At 36.8% G+C, this 17,846-nt stretch overlaps 1 protein-coding gene across 1 annotated transcript in view; it reads right to left on the bottom strand.

Moving 5' to 3' along the window:
- The window catches only part of LOC121428957 (E3 ubiquitin-protein ligase UBR4-like), a 124,742-nt gene that overhangs the window by 61,699 nt on the left and 45,197 nt on the right, over positions 1-17,846 (bottom strand). Inside the window, exons 34-49 of the mRNA XM_041625852.1 lie at positions 11,531-11,594; positions 10,956-11,038; positions 10,256-10,361; positions 9,109-9,179; positions 8,518-8,665; positions 7,698-8,066; positions 6,873-7,043; positions 6,310-6,561; positions 5,521-5,610; positions 4,546-4,698; positions 3,844-4,074; positions 3,354-3,438; positions 2,682-2,929; positions 1,534-1,735; positions 993-1,153; positions 455-586 (exon numbers count right to left, since the gene is read on the bottom strand). Coding sequence (XP_041481786.1) covers positions 455-586; positions 993-1,153; positions 1,534-1,735; positions 2,682-2,929; positions 3,354-3,438; positions 3,844-4,074; positions 4,546-4,698; positions 5,521-5,610; positions 6,310-6,561; positions 6,873-7,043; positions 7,698-8,066; positions 8,518-8,665; positions 9,109-9,179; positions 10,256-10,361; positions 10,956-11,038; positions 11,531-11,594 — 2,566 coding nt within the window. The remainder of the gene's footprint in view (positions 1-454; positions 587-992; positions 1,154-1,533; positions 1,736-2,681; positions 2,930-3,353; positions 3,439-3,843; positions 4,075-4,545; positions 4,699-5,520; positions 5,611-6,309; positions 6,562-6,872; positions 7,044-7,697; positions 8,067-8,517; positions 8,666-9,108; positions 9,180-10,255; positions 10,362-10,955; positions 11,039-11,530; positions 11,595-17,846) is intronic.

The raw sequence follows: 17,846 nt of genomic DNA, 5'->3' as shown, positions 1-17,846 counted from the left end.
TAAAGGGTCTGAATGCGCAGTTTAAAGTGACTTTTATGTTTCTAGTCTTGTGTGAAGACAACTGTTAATCAATGTTTCATTTATTTTTTGTAGCTTTTGATATTTTTTTTTTATTTTTGTCATTTTTTAATCAACTCTTGTTTGTATAATTTTTATTGTTCAATTTGAATATGGGAATAGATGAATGGAACTGAAGTTAGGGTCTGTGCCTAGAGACTAGCCAAGGCCAGTCTCAAAAAGCATAACGCTAACATGAATACAGAAAACAGACTCTCATTTCAGGGGCCTTTTTCATAAAGAGTTATGGCTACTAGCATGGAATCCTTGACTGTGATTGGCTGCTGAGCGCTGTTGCCATGGTAGTTGCAATAACTGGAAAGTTAAAACAGTTGCAAATCCTTAATACATCAGGCACCATGTTTACAACTACACTTTACTATCTATTCGTAATCACCTGATTGGTTCTACCAAAGACTTCAAGGTAAGAGGGCGCTTTCTCGATGGCTTGGGTTCCGACATGAACTCTGACCCCTAACATCACCATGGAGTTATTATTGTTCATCACTTCAATGTTGAATCCACCAAACTGGGAAGAAGAAAAATTTAATAAAAAGAGACGTCAAAAACTGAGGTCATTTCGCATAGTTGAGTACGAAGTCTGCTCTCGGTAAGCATGGCTTTTTAGCAGCACCCTCCATTGCCAACCTGATACATACGTGTAATTACCTTATCCTACCACAACAAATTATCAACAGTGAATTACATATATAACAAGATGAATGACAAACGATGTATTCTACATTTAAAAAAATTGAAACAAATGAAGTAAGTTGTTACTTTCGCATCCTAACATTGCTTTCAAATCCTTCATTTGATGAATTTAGTAGAAGTTACATGTAGATTCCTCACAAGTAGAAAACATTGCAATAACTTTCCACTTACAGTATAAGCTAATTTTTTTTTATATAGGTATTATTGACATCATTACTTACCTTAGTGCTAGCCACATAGGTGCCTGTTGTGTTGAGCCTGTGCTTTATTTGTTGTACATTGTAGATCTGAAGGAGATCATTACCTCCATACTCTACATCATTCATTGCTTGACAATGCTCAAAGAAGTCTACTGGGAAGCTCACTTGACCAGTTGGGCGTCCTGTAGAATGACAGAAAAACAACAATGGTTTCAGCCAAAGTTTCTTGGTCTTGTGACTGATATGCGATGTCTTTTTGGAGGATGAACCCCCAAATCACTCGTCCATTTCAGAAGTGTTGAAGACTGAATATTCAGATTATTCCTGAATTAATTTTTGCAGCTTGAAATGAGGGGAAAATACATTTTTTTTTAACTTTAACTCTTACTGATTCTGCTATTTCATGTATTACTAAAACTATTATAATATATTACTAATATTAATACTACCGCTGTAAACCAATATCAACCAAAATTTAATTTTGCCGCCTGAAATGAAACCACAATAGACTCCTCTCAACCATAAGAGTTACTAAAGTCAGACAGAATGAGGTTGGACTTACCAGACTTGGTGGCCTTCTTCTTGCGGACTGGTTTGAGGGTGCTGATGGAGCTTGAAGCCTGGAACTGGGGTGACATCCAGAATCCTGTGCTGTCCACGTTGGCCATGTAGATACGCAGACTGCCGTCTTCACAGAGCAGGATGAGGGTGGTACGATGCTGGTCGGTGGAAGAGGTGTGACGGATGGCCACCATGTCCTGGACCTATGAAGAGGACAGAGATAAAGTCCGGGGGACCATTTCATGAAAGTTTTCAGAACTAACAAATAGCAATTCTCTGACAGTTGGCATACTACCCGTCAATGCCAGGAATTCTCAGCCTTTTAACATCTCAGCCAATCAACACACTTTAATTTAGTCAGTGCTGACAGTTGTTGGTAGACCAATGTTTATGACACCCCCCCCCCCTTTACCCATGTACATGTACAACATACAAACAGTGATGATGTCTGTACTTACCTTGGCCAGGCAGCGTCTTGATCTCTTGGACCCTGATTAGATCAGGTTCAACAAGAAAACACATGCACAATAAACAGTGATGATGTCTTCACTTACCTTGGCCTTGGCAGGCAGTGTCTTGATCTCTTGTAACCCTGATATGATCGGGTTCCACAATATCAATAACATTGAGAATACTGAATATATTAACCCATGTACAACATGCAAACTGTGATGATGTCTTTACTTACCTTGGCCTTGGCAGGCAGCATCTTGATCTCTTGTAACCCTGATACCATCAGGTTCCAAAACATCAACAATGAGAATACCGATATAAACATTTGTACACACAAACAGTGATGTCTGTACTTACCTTGGCCTTTGCAGGCAGCGTCTTGATCTCTTGTAACCCTGATACAAACAGGTTCCAAAACAACAACAATGACAATACTGATATTAACATGTGTACACACAAAGAGCGATGTCTTTACTTACCTTGGCCTTTGCAGGCAGCATCTTGATCTCTTGAAACCTGATACGATTAGGTTCCCAACATCAACAACAATTAGAATACTGATATAAACATATGTACACACAAACAGCGATGTCTTTACTTACCTTAGCCTTGGCAGCGTCTTGATCTCTTTGACCCTGATAAGACGAAGTTTAACAAAAAAACACATGCACAACAAACAGTGATGTCTTTACTTACCTTGGCCTTTGCAGGCAGCGTCTTGATCTCTTGAACCCTGATACGATCAGGTTCTACCATCATGACAACAGGGATGCTGTTGGTCTGGGTCAGACAGCACACCAGGCCTGGGTGCATGGGAACCTCGCTCCACTGGCAGAGGGGAGGTGGGTTGTTCGATTTACCAGATCCATTGCTCTTGATAGTGATGGGAAAGAGCTTGTCGATGGATAGGTGCTGGCTCTTGATTGGGGCGCAGAATGATTTACCTGATCACAACAACAAATATCATCGGTGATTTATTAGTATGATTTAGAGAGAAAATAATAACAATAATGTGATTTTTGATGAACCAAATCCACTACAGCAGAGTGACCATTAATAGCAGAAAAATTGTTTCATATCATCCCGACAATAAAGCTTTAATATTAATCTTTTCTTATCTTTAAAAGAATAAAAAAATCAAATAGGATGAATGTTGATGACCATGATGTTGACAATGAAGATGATGATCATGATGATAATCATGAAGACCAAGATGGATACCAAAAAAAAAATCAATAGATCTTGGGTATTTTTATGTTAGTGATTAAATAGCAGCAAACAAACTATTCAGAAAACAAAATGAGGACTCATTCTCAACTCAATTAAGTACAGCAAAAATTGGTGATTTTGTTGAAATAGCAGGCTTACCTTGTGCAAAGCTGAAGAAGAGAAGTTGCAGAGTATGAGAGTAGTAACAGGAAACTCCTCCTCCTGCAATCTGGCCACCAGAATCCTGCAGAAATTAGCAAGATCATGTAACAATTGTAATCTGCTATCAATATTGAACTAAAGATGATCATCAATTATGATCTATCAATTTACTAACAGGTTAGTTGATCTTAAGGGCACTGTAAAAACATAACATAAAATAAAAAGTAATTAAAAAAAAAATGACAGGTTATTGAGCGTGAATATGAAGTGAATATAAACCTGCTATTTTAATACTGAACAATTTTCATTATAAAGCTGATGCACTTGATAACCATCAAGAAATGCAGAATTTCTTTTACAACACTAATTACCAAGCTTCCTTCATACCACATCAATGTTATTTTGCAGATGAAAAACGAAAGAGATGACCCTCTTTGCAACATTTTTAGGGTGATGAAACACATCCAAATGAAATACCATTGCTCACCTTCAGATCATCATGCTTGACTTCCAGTACGTTAGTGACATAGAACGGCCCATGCTTTGCCTCACTGGCCTCCTCCATCGGTTGCGTGTAGAGGTAGCCTGCAGAGGACATCAAGACCAGGGTTCTGGAGTGCTCCTCACAGTCAAAGACAAAGCAGGCATCTCGGATCTTACCGCTGGGCACCAGGAAGTAGAAGGTCGGGCTCAGAGCATCCTTGGCCAAGTTGTAGATCTACAAGGAAACAGGATTTATTAGAGTGATATTATCAAAATGGTTACTTCTTTGTAACCATTTTGATCATATCACTCTAATTCAAAGTGGGCTTCTGCAGTTTCGGCAAAAACATGCCTCGGACAGAATTCTATGGAAAGTTCAGAAGTATCTCTAAGTGATTATCTTCTCACCCGTTGGGAACCAAGTGATGCTACAGTCTACTGACTTTGAAGAAAGTTTACTCACAAAGACATGCTGGGTCTTCATTCGCCTGGCAAAGCAAACAGCGGTTGGTGAAACATCGCTATCACATAGAACAGTAAGTTTCTACCTTACAATTTTCACTACTTCCAGTAAAAGATTCATAACTGACTACAATTTCAAGATTACTGGATGAATCATAATATTTATGGGCAGTTAACACATTTTGATTTTGTATCTTTCATATCACAAGTCAATGAATAATCTAAAACTATACAATGTACAGACCTTGACAAAATCGGCAGTGACGATGGCTAGCTGTGTCTGAGATCCTGGTAACCAGACTGCCTTGATGATGAAGTTACCTGCTTCTAGCTGAGGATGAAGGACAAGGTGATCCGCTACTGATCCAGAACTTGTGAAGGTCAATACATGACAATCCTATAAAGAAAAGGTCAAAGGTCAATACATGACAGTCCTAAATAGAAAAGGTCAGTACAGTACAGTCCAACATAGAAATATCATGTGGATTACAATTTAAAGTTACAATATGGAGACCACTTGGAATTTTTACATAATCATTATCATCTAATAATAGGCTAATCATCAGTATCATTACTACTATCATTATTTTCATTACAATGATCATCATTATTACTATTATCATTAATATCATTACAATGAGCATCATCATCTTAATCATCATCATCGTCATTGTCATCATCATCATCGCCATCATCACCATCACCATCGTCATCATCATTGTCAATATCATCATCATCATCATGATCATGATCATCATCACCACCACCATTTCATCATCATCATCATCATCGCCATCATCATCATCACCATCACCATCATCATTATCGCTATCATCATCATCATCACCATCACCACCACCATCATCATCACCATCATCATCATCATCGTCAACATCATCATCACCACCACCACCACCATTTCATCATCATTATCATCATCACCATCATCATCATCATCATCATCATCATCATCATCATCATCATCATCACCCTCATCATCACCATCATCATCATCGTAGTTGTCATCATCACCATCATCATCAAGTCCACCTGTCTAGAGTGAAAACCTGCCTTTAGTCGCAACCTTGTTTGTCTCCCATTTGAAAGGAGTATGTGCCATAGAACTTGTCTATAAGGACACCTGTCTCCATTGGCCAATTTTTCTATTACCCTGAAGTGGTCTTAATAAACAGGTTTGACTGGATATATATTTTTTTACCTTCAATCCACAAACAGCTAAGTAATCCTCATTGCATGGGTTTCCTGTGATGCTCAGTACAGTGAATGGCACAGGTGCTGATGACAATCTCTGGATAAGATAGAAAGAATGGGGCAATAAAATCAATGGTTTCACAAATTTCTATGATGATTGTTAACACTTAGTAAATGCAGCATGGCCTTTCAAAATGTATAATTTAATTAGCATAAAACAAAGGATACAATATCAAACACAAAATGTATGCATTTATAACTTTTAGATTTGTTTCTTGTTGTATATCATCAGATAGATGAACAAGCATGACTTGTACTTTATAGGTCATCTACAAGTGGATTAATACAAACATACAGTTGCTTTGAAAGCGTGCATTCAAAATGTGTTAAGCAATGGAACTACTCAACTATTTTCTTCATGAAAATAAACCTGGTTGGGAAACTTTCATATTATCTACAAGTTCAAATACATGAGCTATACTCTAGTAAATAATAGGTCAGTAGATCATGACTAATAAAAAAAATAAAATGAAAGGGCAACTTGGAGTGCCAGTATTCATCTGAGCTTAATCCTTACATTATCTTCGAACGGATGAACTCATGGTGAAAAATGAATTTTCTTCTTTCTGGTTGTCTAATCAGAAATTGTTGTCATAATGAATCTTGTCTCTGAATTTCACTGACAAATTTGGTCTCAGCCAGTAAGATACAAGTATTTCAGTAGCTTATAACAGAAAATCACTGACAAGAAGGTTCATGAACCCCTCCCCCAAGACCTTCATTCATATATACGTACAGTAAGAGTCAGTTTCCTCTTGCTGGAGTCGGCCTGTTTGAGTAGAGCTGAGAGCTGCAGCAGTGTGATGCGTCCCTTCTCGTGGCACACAGCGAGGTGCTGTCTGCGACCGTGGGGGGAGGCCAGGCAGCACATGGCCACCCGGCGCAGCATGTGAGCACCTAGAAGCTGGCGGATGGTCTGGCCCTGGTCGCCGGAGAAGTTGGCGCGGACGTTCTCAAAGGCCCCTTCCTGGGAGCCAAGAGTTGGAACCTGGGAAAATATGAAATAGCAAATTAAATTAACAAAATTTGGAATACTTACACAGCACTTTTATGGGGAAAAAAAGTACAAAACGAACGTCTGTCATGTTGAGCATTGTGGCATGAATCTGTAAACCAAGCTGCATGAGGTAATTCATAAATCGATGCGGAGGTGAAAGGTTCTAGCCCTGAACACGTCTTGCGGAGGTTGATGTTGAAGTTCAATCCCCGACGTGAACAATCAGATATGATTGATACCAGTCTGTTTAAAGCTCATTTACAATTACCAAGTGGCAGTGTATCCACTAATCAGACACTCACCATGAGTTGGTCTGTGCTTTCTGTGCTCTTATCCCTGGTGTGTAGGTTCTGGAGAGCCTTCTGAGCCCTGGCGGTGGAGCCGACGGCCGAGGTACGGCTGCAGTGAGTCTCGATGGGTTCGGTCAGAGACTGTAGAAGCTCTATCACATGGGTAGCCATTCCATTCTGCTCCTGTGATCATAACGGAAGTCGGGGGAAATGAGAATGGTCTTCTGTGAGTACACATGTCCCTAGGTTTAAATAATCTATATGTACAAGTATTTCATTATCATGATCAAAATCGATCATTGTCAAGAACATGTTTGAGCTATCATCTATAAACTGTAAATGAGTAAGTTTTTGAATAATTGGTGGGGGATATTGCATATAGTGGAGGCTGTTTAAAAAATGTGGCGAGTATTTATGTTAAGCTTAAATATCAAAAGACACAGAGTATTCAATATGTGATCTAAATGACGACTAGGCAGTAGCACACACCCCCTGATGATTGGTCAACTTTAGTGACAATTACGAACCACACCGATATGGCACCTGGAAAGCAACTTACATATCTAGATCACAGAGCTGCCAACCTCAAAAGGAACATTTCACTATTTTTGAAGCTGAAACTCACTATTTCGGTGAGGAAGTCAGTATTTAAAAAAAATACCATAGGACCACACATACAACTGAAACTTTAGAAATCAGTATTTTACATGAACTACCAGTATTCTTCTCACTTTTCAGTACTAAATACTGAAAATCAGTACTAATTGGCAGCTCTGAGATCACACTTAACATTTTGAAAAAAAAAGCCCCCAAAAGTTTTCTTCTGAGAACACTTACAAGAAGTTTAAGAATGGCGTCTCTGTTCTTCTCCAGTTGACGTCCAAGCATCTGTCTAAACTTGAGCAGCTCCTCGCTGGGTTTGCCACCACCGCTCTCCCCACCGCCGACGCCACTTCCCTGGATACGGTTGCCGGGCGACGAGAGGACACTCCCCACCATCGACGATGGCACGGCGGTGGGCGCTCCGGTGCTGCTACCTCCTCCTCCTCCACGGTGTCGGAGGGTCGAACTCTTGGAGCTACCGCCCCTGGAGGGTGGGGCTTGGTGGGATGAGGGTTGGGCGTTGGAGGAAGAGAAAGGAGAGGTGACAGAAGTGTTGGACATGCTGGACTCCAGGTTGCTTCCCGGGGTGCGTTTCACTAGCGTCTGGAGCAATGAAACAAAATGGAAAAGGAAATTAATTAGATCGGTTATGAATAAATGAGACTTGCTTATGTAGCAATAGGACTAACAGGACCAAGAACTTGACTATTTCTGTGACCAATGAATCGTGTTGCTGTTATCATAACTATTGTGTTGTCATGTTTTTAATGCCAGGACAATGAGTTAGAACAGTTTCTAACTGATCTTACAATCTTGATGATATATATTTGAATAAGTGAATACATACATCATGAATGTAAGGATGAATGAATGAATGAAAGGATTGAAGGATAGATGTATTGATGGATGAAGGAATGAATGGATGAATAGATAGAAAATAAAATAAATAAATACATATATACATAAATAAACAAATACATATATACATGAATGAATAATCAAATAAACAAATAAATAAATATCAATTAATGAAAAAAAAAGGGATCTTTCTCACCTGGCATGATCCATCCTCCTTAGCTCCACAATCACAGAAGAAAGAGCCATACTTGGCATAGGATAATTCATGACCTTTGTGGCAGACCTTAGCACAAATGGTACACACGCCAACACCGTCGACCATCTTACATGTGTGGCAATGGTACCTGTAACAATTCCAAACAAAGAGTAAAAATCGAATGGGATGTATTAAAATTCGTAGAGCCCTAGATAAATACATTTTTCTTATTAATTCATTTTAAAAGAGGAATCCAAACTTGGTAAAAACACGATTTGTTTTAAAGTATATAAAGAATAAGGGGAAAAGAATGCTGAAAGATATAATTACAAGCCAGTTCAAAATGCATCAATGACAAAAACTGTCAACTTTCTTGTGAAAATTCTGGAATCTGATCTAGAAATGTCTGGGAGTGTTTCATGAAAACACTAGTCAGACGTTTTATCTGAAAAGTCCTGTTTTATGACAGTTACCGTTGAGATTGGTGCTTCTCAGCCAATCAAAATCACAGAAAATTATGAGATCCGATAACTTCTCGGACAAAAATGTTGATGGAACGTGTAAAGATATCATAGCTTGCTTGAGACTCACCAATGTTGATTCATGAATTCCTTCTGTGTGATGGTGAATGTACATAGCTTGTTACACAGCGAGTCTTCATCCTGCTCCAATAGTATAAATAATACATGAAAACCACATTAAGAATCCATCGATAAACTTCATAAAGAGTCAATTCAATATCCCGAGGCAATGATCACTGCCTGAAACAATGAATTCATCAATCAGTAATCAAGGGAATAAAGGAAAATTAATGCAACATCAAGTGAATGTTACCTGTTATAATTACTTAAAGGTCAAGTCCACCCCAGAAAGATGTGGATTTGAATTAATAGAGAAAAATCAAACAAGCCTAACACTGAAAATTTCATCACTTGTCCTTTAATTTCCTCAGGCAATGATAATGCATCAGTCAGTAATTACATGTTATTTGCCGACACCAGGGGAGCATTTCATGAAAGGACTTGTCGGACGTTTTATCCAACAAGTCCCATTTTATCCGACAGTTACCATATTAACAGTACCTTTCAGCCAATCAACATCAGAGAAAGATGTCAGATCTAACTACTTGTTGGATGAAAATGTTGATGAAACACTCCCCTGATAAGCACTTCAAATATCTGCAGTATAATGTATCATTGGGGCTCAGTCATTTATCTCACTGTCACACCAGACATTTCTAATCCTGCTTTAGGCAATGTGTAGAGGGGGGTAGATGGGAAACAAAAAGCTAATTATTTTACCATACAACGCCACTGACTGAATGTACACATTCACAGCATTAGATATAATTTGATTCCACTATGGGTGGTGGAAGACACCTGCAACCTGGGCCCCGTCTTACAAAGAGTTGCGATTCATCCAGTCAATCACAACTATGGACAGCCATCAACGTCAACATCAAACACACAGGTTGTTCAATACATTTTCTAACTGTGATGTATATTCACGCACTCATTGTTTTCTTGAAAATTCACTGTGCTTCTCTTTGATTACAAAGGACATTGTGCAAATTTCCAAGAGAGAAAAATTATGACACTGATGGATTTCCATAGAGTTATGATTGATAGGATCAATCGTAACTCTTTGTAAGACGGGGCCCTGGTAAACACTCCACTGATGTCAAATTCCACATTAAAACTAATGCAAGAGACCTTAAATAGATTTTGTATAAACTCACTGAATCTTCTCCTCCCGAGTCATCTTCCTCCATAGCAATATCCTCTGCCCAATCAGAATCAACATCTAACAGGGCAGCATCCATGTCAAAGGAGGGGAGGGCAGACCTATTGGCAGAGGGACAAAAATATTTTCAAAACATTTGTTTCCAAATGTTTTTAAGTAATATACACTATAAGAATACATCACAATGATACTAAAATGAATATTACATTAAAAAAATGTTCTTATCAGCTCAACTTTTCCCCCTATCTAAAAATATTTCCATAGTTTGTACAATATGAATTTCAGATGAGTACTAGTATTTCAAACTATACATTATGCTATTATCTAGAAACAACAGGCAACAACTCAGACATTTAAAAGTAATCTCTTTCCAATAAATAACTGACATTTATTCAACCCTTACAACCACAGCATCAAAGCAACACCATTCATCTATGTCTAGGTAAAAGCCGTTTTAAAACATAAGGTTTAATCATTGCCAATTTGAGGAATATTACGTAATCAAACAAACCCTAGGATAATTTTGGAAGAGTAAACTGTTGGCAGAAATGTAGTCAAGTCCGGTAATTCTGAGGCACAAGGCCAATGGAGAACCCCCCCCATTGAATTTGTACAAGCTACTGAAGCCGAGACCAAGGCCGGCAAAATCTGACCTCAAGGCCGGCCACAACTATTTCCCTGACTGTATGACTTACTTGTCTCCTGACTGCTTGAGAGCTCCCAATACATTGGCTACATAAGAGAGTAGGTAGCAGGCTGCTTCCATTACAGTATGATGCTGGCAAAGATCAAAATTTGAAAGAAAATTAATACATGGACATTATTGACAAGAGTCCTGTACAATTGTTAAACATTTGTGCTGTCAGTCACTAAGCATCGGTTTTTAGCTTTATAACGTAGGGGCTTGGTAGGAAGAATTAATCCAAGTTCTATTGGACTCACCTAGACCTAGAAAAGAGGCTAAGGAAACCCCAAAGCCTTTAAACAAATATTTTCATCCTAACTCTATACTTTCTTTTAATGTCATGAGAGATGAACCAAATTTAATCACTGATCAGTCTTTCTTTCATCTTCATACTTGATTTTAGCATCATAGCATGGAAAACTTATACCAAAGAAAGCACTATACATGTAGGTTTTAAAGATAAATTCTGTACTGTTCACAGTTCATTTTATTGTCCTCCTCTTAACAACTTTGCCTGAGAAAATTTCTTCTTTAAAAAAATTCCTTGAAGTGAAAACAAAGGAGTAATGTCTGTTTAGCTCTCACCTTTCCTTCGGTCACATCTTCACCGATCTTCTCAGCAACATCTTTATGAGACAGGTAAGCTTTGCTGTTGGAAACACAGAAAATTATATATATATATATATACATATACATATCTGTCCATCTGACAGTCAATCGGATCGGGCTCACCCTAGCCACTAACCTGTCTCTGTGGTCTAGTGGTTAAGGCACCGGCGTTCAAATCTGGGGGCCCGGGTTCGATTCCCGGCAGAGACATTTTTTCGGCATCACCCATTTTTTCAAAGGGTAGATAGCTCTGGGGAACCTTGATTTAATCCTATCTAGGCCGGGGGGGGGGGGGGGCCTCGGAGGCCCCCCTCAACGAATCGCGCGATATTTTCGCCGTGCGAAATTTTTTGACCGCGCCGCTCGCTGACTTTTTACTTTCAAGTCTTGCGCAACTTTTGAGACCAATTTTGCGTCACCCTGGTACGTGGTTCCGAAATTGCGTAACACTGAGTAAGTGCATGTCAGACCGAAAATGGCTCAAAAACGTGATTTCGTGTACAAAGTCAATGCAAAATGTGTTTTCAACCAAAATTCATAAATGTATGATTATTTTTAGTTTTGCTAGTCTAAATGTATTCATTTTATGCTTTTTATGATCACAGAAGAGTCCCCAACAAATTTCATTGAAAAAACAATGAAAAACAAAAGGTAAAAAAAACAGAGAAATACATAAGAAATTGCAAAAAACAATATAATACATAAGAAAATGATTTGATATCACAATTTTTTTCATGTATACTTGCTAAGGACACCACAAAGAGTTTCTATACCAAAAATTAGTACATTTTGAGCTTTATTTAGGGAGTTAGAGGAAAAAGTATGATTTCGCATACTAATTATGCATAAATTAGCATAATAACTTAATAGCGATTCGCATGAAATAAATTACGATACAATCTTGTAGATTATGTCCCAGGCAACCCGCGATCGCACGATCGACGGCTGAGATCTTAGGGGGGGGCCTGGGAGGACCCCCCCGGCCATAGGAACTCCCAAAATACCCCGGCCTAGATAGGGTTAAGCTACGCCTACCATTGTTCTCTTCATCCATTTCTTTACAATATTTAAATAAAAAAGAGTTGCCAAAAAGCTGTTGAACATGTAAAGCTTTACACATAAAATAGAATTCATTTTTCAACAGAATATAACCATGCCTTTGATTCTTCCTTTGATATTGATAATAGCAAATATGGTAAATATTTTCATTTATTACATCAAACTACTAATGGAAAGTTAGCATCATTTTAGCTCTCGTCTTGTAATCAGAGGGTCGTGTGTTCGAATCCCACCATGGCCTAGCGTCCTTTGGCAAGGCGTTTATCCACACTGGTCCCACTCTCCACCCTGGTGTTAAATGGGTACCCGGTAGGATGTGAAAGCTTATATGTAGTATGCCTAGCAATTGAGTCTTTGAACTCTTGTTGTAATGCTCCCCAGGGAGTGGAGAAGGTGCATACATTGTATGCTGGCATGCAAGGATCCGATGACCGGGGTAATAATATGTCTGTAAAGTGCTTAGAGACGTCGTTATGATGTATTAAAGGTCAAGTTCACCCCAGAAAAATGTTGATTTTGATAAATAGAGAAAATCAAATATGAATAACGCTGAAAACTTGATAAAAATCGGATGTAAAATAAGAAAGTTATGACATTTCAAAATTTCGCTTATTTTTCACAAAACAGTTCTATGCTCAGCTCAGTGATATGCAAATGAGAAAGTCGATGGTGTCACTCACTCACTGTTTCTTTTGTTTTTATTGTTTGAATTATACAATATTTCAATTTTTTACAAATTTGACAATGAGGACCAACTTGTTTGAATCACAAAATGTTAACATATTGGAATTACATGTGTTCAGGGAGAAATGAAACTTTGTTTCACTTGACAATGATGAGAAAATCAAAATATTTTATATAATAAAATACCAAAGAAATAGTGAGTGGTTGATGTCATCGGTTCCCTCATTTGCATACCAAACAGGATGTGCATATAACTGTTTTGAAAAATTAAGCGAAACTACAAAATGTTATAACTTTCTTATTTTACATCCGATTTTGATGACATTTTCAGTGTTATGATTGTTTGATTTTTCTCTTTCTATTCCAATCAGCTTTTTGTTGGGGTGGACTTGTCCTTTAAGCACTACATATATGCGGAATATTATCATTATTATTTTTATATGAGAATATTCCACACTGAGCATGCTTTCCAGGGCCCTGTTTTATAAAGACTAATTATAACAACACAAGCACATTTATATAATCAACTGATCACATTGAGTGATTTCAGAAGATTTAAACTGAAAATAGAAATTTGTTATTACAAAATGGTTATGAAACGTGCTACTGCAGTAATCTTGGCTAAATGTTATGTCACTAACTAGATAGATGTATGCTGGCATAAACTTTGAGCTTGCCTGAGTGTCATGGACATGCAGTAAACTTGTTTCTATATATGGGCCATTCCGGTTAAGACTTGGACAAAGGGGTCGAAAAATAAAGTACTCGCTAGGCTTGATTTTTCATGTGTTTTAGATGGGCTAACACATTGGTAAACTGGTTCAGATATGGAAAAGATAAGCTGGCATGTCAATTTCACAATATCACCTGATTTCTAAAAATGTTGAGACGTTACTCTTCCCGAGTGGACATGCATAAAAATGAATAAATAAGGATGATTTCCGTTGTTTTTATGCATAAAGTCGATCATAGAAAAAACTTGGAGGTGACTGAAGCACTAGTTTGCGCTGCCAAGCTCAGTCGCAAGCGCAATCTTCGATACGCCGGTCTGTTGGGACGTTACTCTAAGCGATATTGAAATCAATTGCATAATTTCAAAATATGACTTGAAAATGCCTTTAAATGACAAACATCTCTGATCTTTGATGAAATACTAGTAAATAAAAGACTGAAACATCGAGTTTTGTGCACCAATTCTTCGCAGTTGTGAAGACAATTCGCGTGTCCACTGTTGAGACGTTACGGTGCTAATGAAGGAACAAATTTTCAAATAAAAGAAAAGGAAATTTTCTCGGCTTTACAAACGATGTGACTGTTTGAACGCAAATTAATGACACGGTAACATTACGGGGAGTCTCGGGCAGAATTGATAATCATAAAATTGAAATAGATAAACTTGAATGAAAGAACTAAAACTTAGTAATGAAATATAATGTATAGAATAAACAAATAAATTTGATTGAAAATTGGAACAATATCAAAATAACGTAGTTACATCTAATCAATTTATTTTTAATGTCTGATGTATATGTACTTTTCAACCTTTGAAAAAGCGCTTGATAAGAATTATTTTTTTTATTATTATTAGGTTGTGAACGTTTTGATTGATTGTTGTTGTGTTATATTTTAGACATATTCTGTGAGGAGATTATGGAAAAGAAAATAATAAAAGGAAAAAATGTCTCGCGTGATGTGTCTTTTTTTTAAATAACGATTTCATGATGAAATCCTTGAATGAAATTATGGAGAAGAAAATAATAATAGGTACAAATTCTCGCGTGATGTGTCTTTTTAAAAAAAATAATTTTGAGTCTTGTATCGTTTATGCATCCTTTGACAGAATTTCTGCCCTCAATGAACCATCTTTTTTTATTGCGTAATGCATTATTCATGCTACAATGAGTTGTCAATATCAATTCAGCATTTATTTCAAATTCATTAAAAGTACTGGGTGATAAAATAATCATCTGACAAAATTTTAATAAATTAAAACAAAAGTGATATTATTTGTTGGCACATAATTATTTATACAAATTGAAAGATAATTGATAGAAAATCGGGGATGCAATAAAAAGGCAGAAAGCTTGTTAAAATGATTTCACATCATTCTTGTCATTACGACCATTAATCTGATCTTCATTGTGCGACATTGTTACCTTCATTGTAATTATCATCATCACCATCAATCATCATCATCTCATCGAACTTCCGAAAGGTTTATAAAGGTTTTTTTTTTGGGGGGTATTCTAACGTTTAAAAAAGGTGTTTAAACCGTCTAAAACTTACCACATTTTGACGCCCATAAAATGTTTTCACTAAACGTCAAAAAAGCCAACTTGAATAGTTTTTAGAACATCAAAATATATCAATTTTGTTAGTTGGGAAGTCATTAGTTTGAACCCCTTCTCATATCCGGATCTGCCGTATGGGACATTCAGCAACAAATGAAACCGTATAAAATATCTTTTTAGGTAGCGAACCATTAAAATGTGATTATTCAATACATTTGTTTCCAAATCCAAAATAAAAAAAATAAAATGCATTTGATTACAGCAACATTATAATTTTATTGTCAAAAGAGAAGAAAATGGAATTCTGTCACAATTCGAATTACAACATTGGCCACACAAAAAACACCTTTTTTCGATTTGCAGAATTTTAATATCGGGTATATAGGGGAGGAAACTTATGAATATTTTTAAAAGGAAATATAGGCCCTAAATTCTAATGAATGTTCATAAAAAAAATTGAAAAACGAATGATCGTAAAAAGCATTTCTTGAAATTGACATAATTTGGGCACCTAAATCCAAACCGCTGCTGATACCATGGGTCCCAGAACGGGGGGAGGGCTGGGATGGCTTTATCCCATCAGAAAAAAAATCAAATTGTGATTTTTTGCATGGTCGACCCCCCCCCCCCCACTTCCCGTTTCGCAGCCCTCGATGTCAAAAAAGTTAGCCGCCACTTTCCAAAAATCCTGGATTTGTTATTATGAGACATTGTGGAATATTAAGAAGAATAAATAACGTCATAAAAGGACACTTGTCTCATCGTGCATCGCTTGCTACTACTGCATGCCTAAATTATTATTTTTCTTTTTTTTCAACTCTTGAATACTAGTTTATTGCGAGGTAAAAAGAAAATGAAAATAAAGACAATTTCAAGCATTTTTAACATTATATATGCGATATAGTTTTGTCAATGTCGTAACGTCTAATTTTTAGTTTTTGTATCTTTTGATACTTTTTTAATCTAAAACAGAACATCAAATTTGCTTGTAAGAGCACTATTTCATGAATTCATGTGAATAAAACAACCACCTAAACCTAAAGAATCACCACCAACAAATTATGGTGTAAAAAGTCGTGCGACGTTACGGAAGACATTGTCTTTTAAAATCATAACGTCTAAAGTTAAGAGAGCAGCCATAAACATCATGTACAGTGATCACTTTATAAACGTAAAGCCTGATTGTGATTTAAACTTTTTTTCTGAGAACGATTAGAAGATTTTGATATGTTTTTAAATATATATAAAACTAAATACGGTAAAATATATCATTGTTACGAGGACGATATTGCAGACATTTAATTCTACATTGTCCTCATGAAAATCATAACGTCGAGTTCGTTCTAATGCCTTTTACATCATTTTTATACATGAAAAATTGATAAAACATTTTTAAGTATCTCGGAAGGTATGGGCAGTCGTAAGATTTATTATTGAAATACAACTTTATATCCATAAAAGAGTAGATAATGTACGATGTGCCGTTTTTACAATTTGGACGTTATTGGATAAAATATTGGACATGTCTTTGTGATTCAGAATAACATCCTAGCGAAGGTGAAGCATGGCAAAAAAGGTAAGAAAATTTCTTGCTTTATTTTGCAGCATTATGAAGGATAAGAATTTGATAATCTTGCCAACTAGATATGATTGTAGATCAGAATTCAATAAAAGTACCGATTATGCATGTAAGTAAACTGTTTTAGATTGAGACGCGACGGTGGACACCCTCAAATCATGTCCACATTAAATGAGTAACGTCGTCATAATATCTGAAAAATTTTCCGGATTATCTCCTTACCTATATATAATTTCTTTTATTTGTGTGTTCAGAATGTAACTCCCAACAAGACTACATCTCTTGATTACTACATTCCCGGTCATTTGTAGAATTACGTAGATTTAACCTTAATATTTGTAATAATCATCAATATTTAGGTCGTCGTATTTTGAAAACATATATTCAAGTAAATGCAATTTATATTCTAATAAAGAAAGAAAATCATTGGATATCTTTACAAATACGTTTAGAAATGATGGTAGGACGGAAAAATATCACTAATCAATAACCACACCGCGACAAAATACGATAAATCAACACCAAAACACAACAATCACCCAAGACAAAGCACAAAAGTTTAGACGTTACGGCAAACAGATTGAGAGGACGGACATGCTTTTTTTCACCCTGGGACTACGTGACTGGAAACACATATGGAAAACTTTGTATATGTATGAAGAGAGTTGACCGGCGCACG

Source organism: Lytechinus variegatus, chromosome 15 (genome assembly GCF_018143015.1).
Source record: "Lytechinus variegatus isolate NC3 chromosome 15, Lvar_3.0, whole genome shotgun sequence".
Classification (NCBI taxonomy): domain Eukaryota; kingdom Metazoa; phylum Echinodermata; class Echinoidea; order Temnopleuroida; family Toxopneustidae; genus Lytechinus; species Lytechinus variegatus.
Note: the sequence above shows the minus strand (reverse complement) of the source record. Positions and strands in the feature narration are given on the sequence as shown.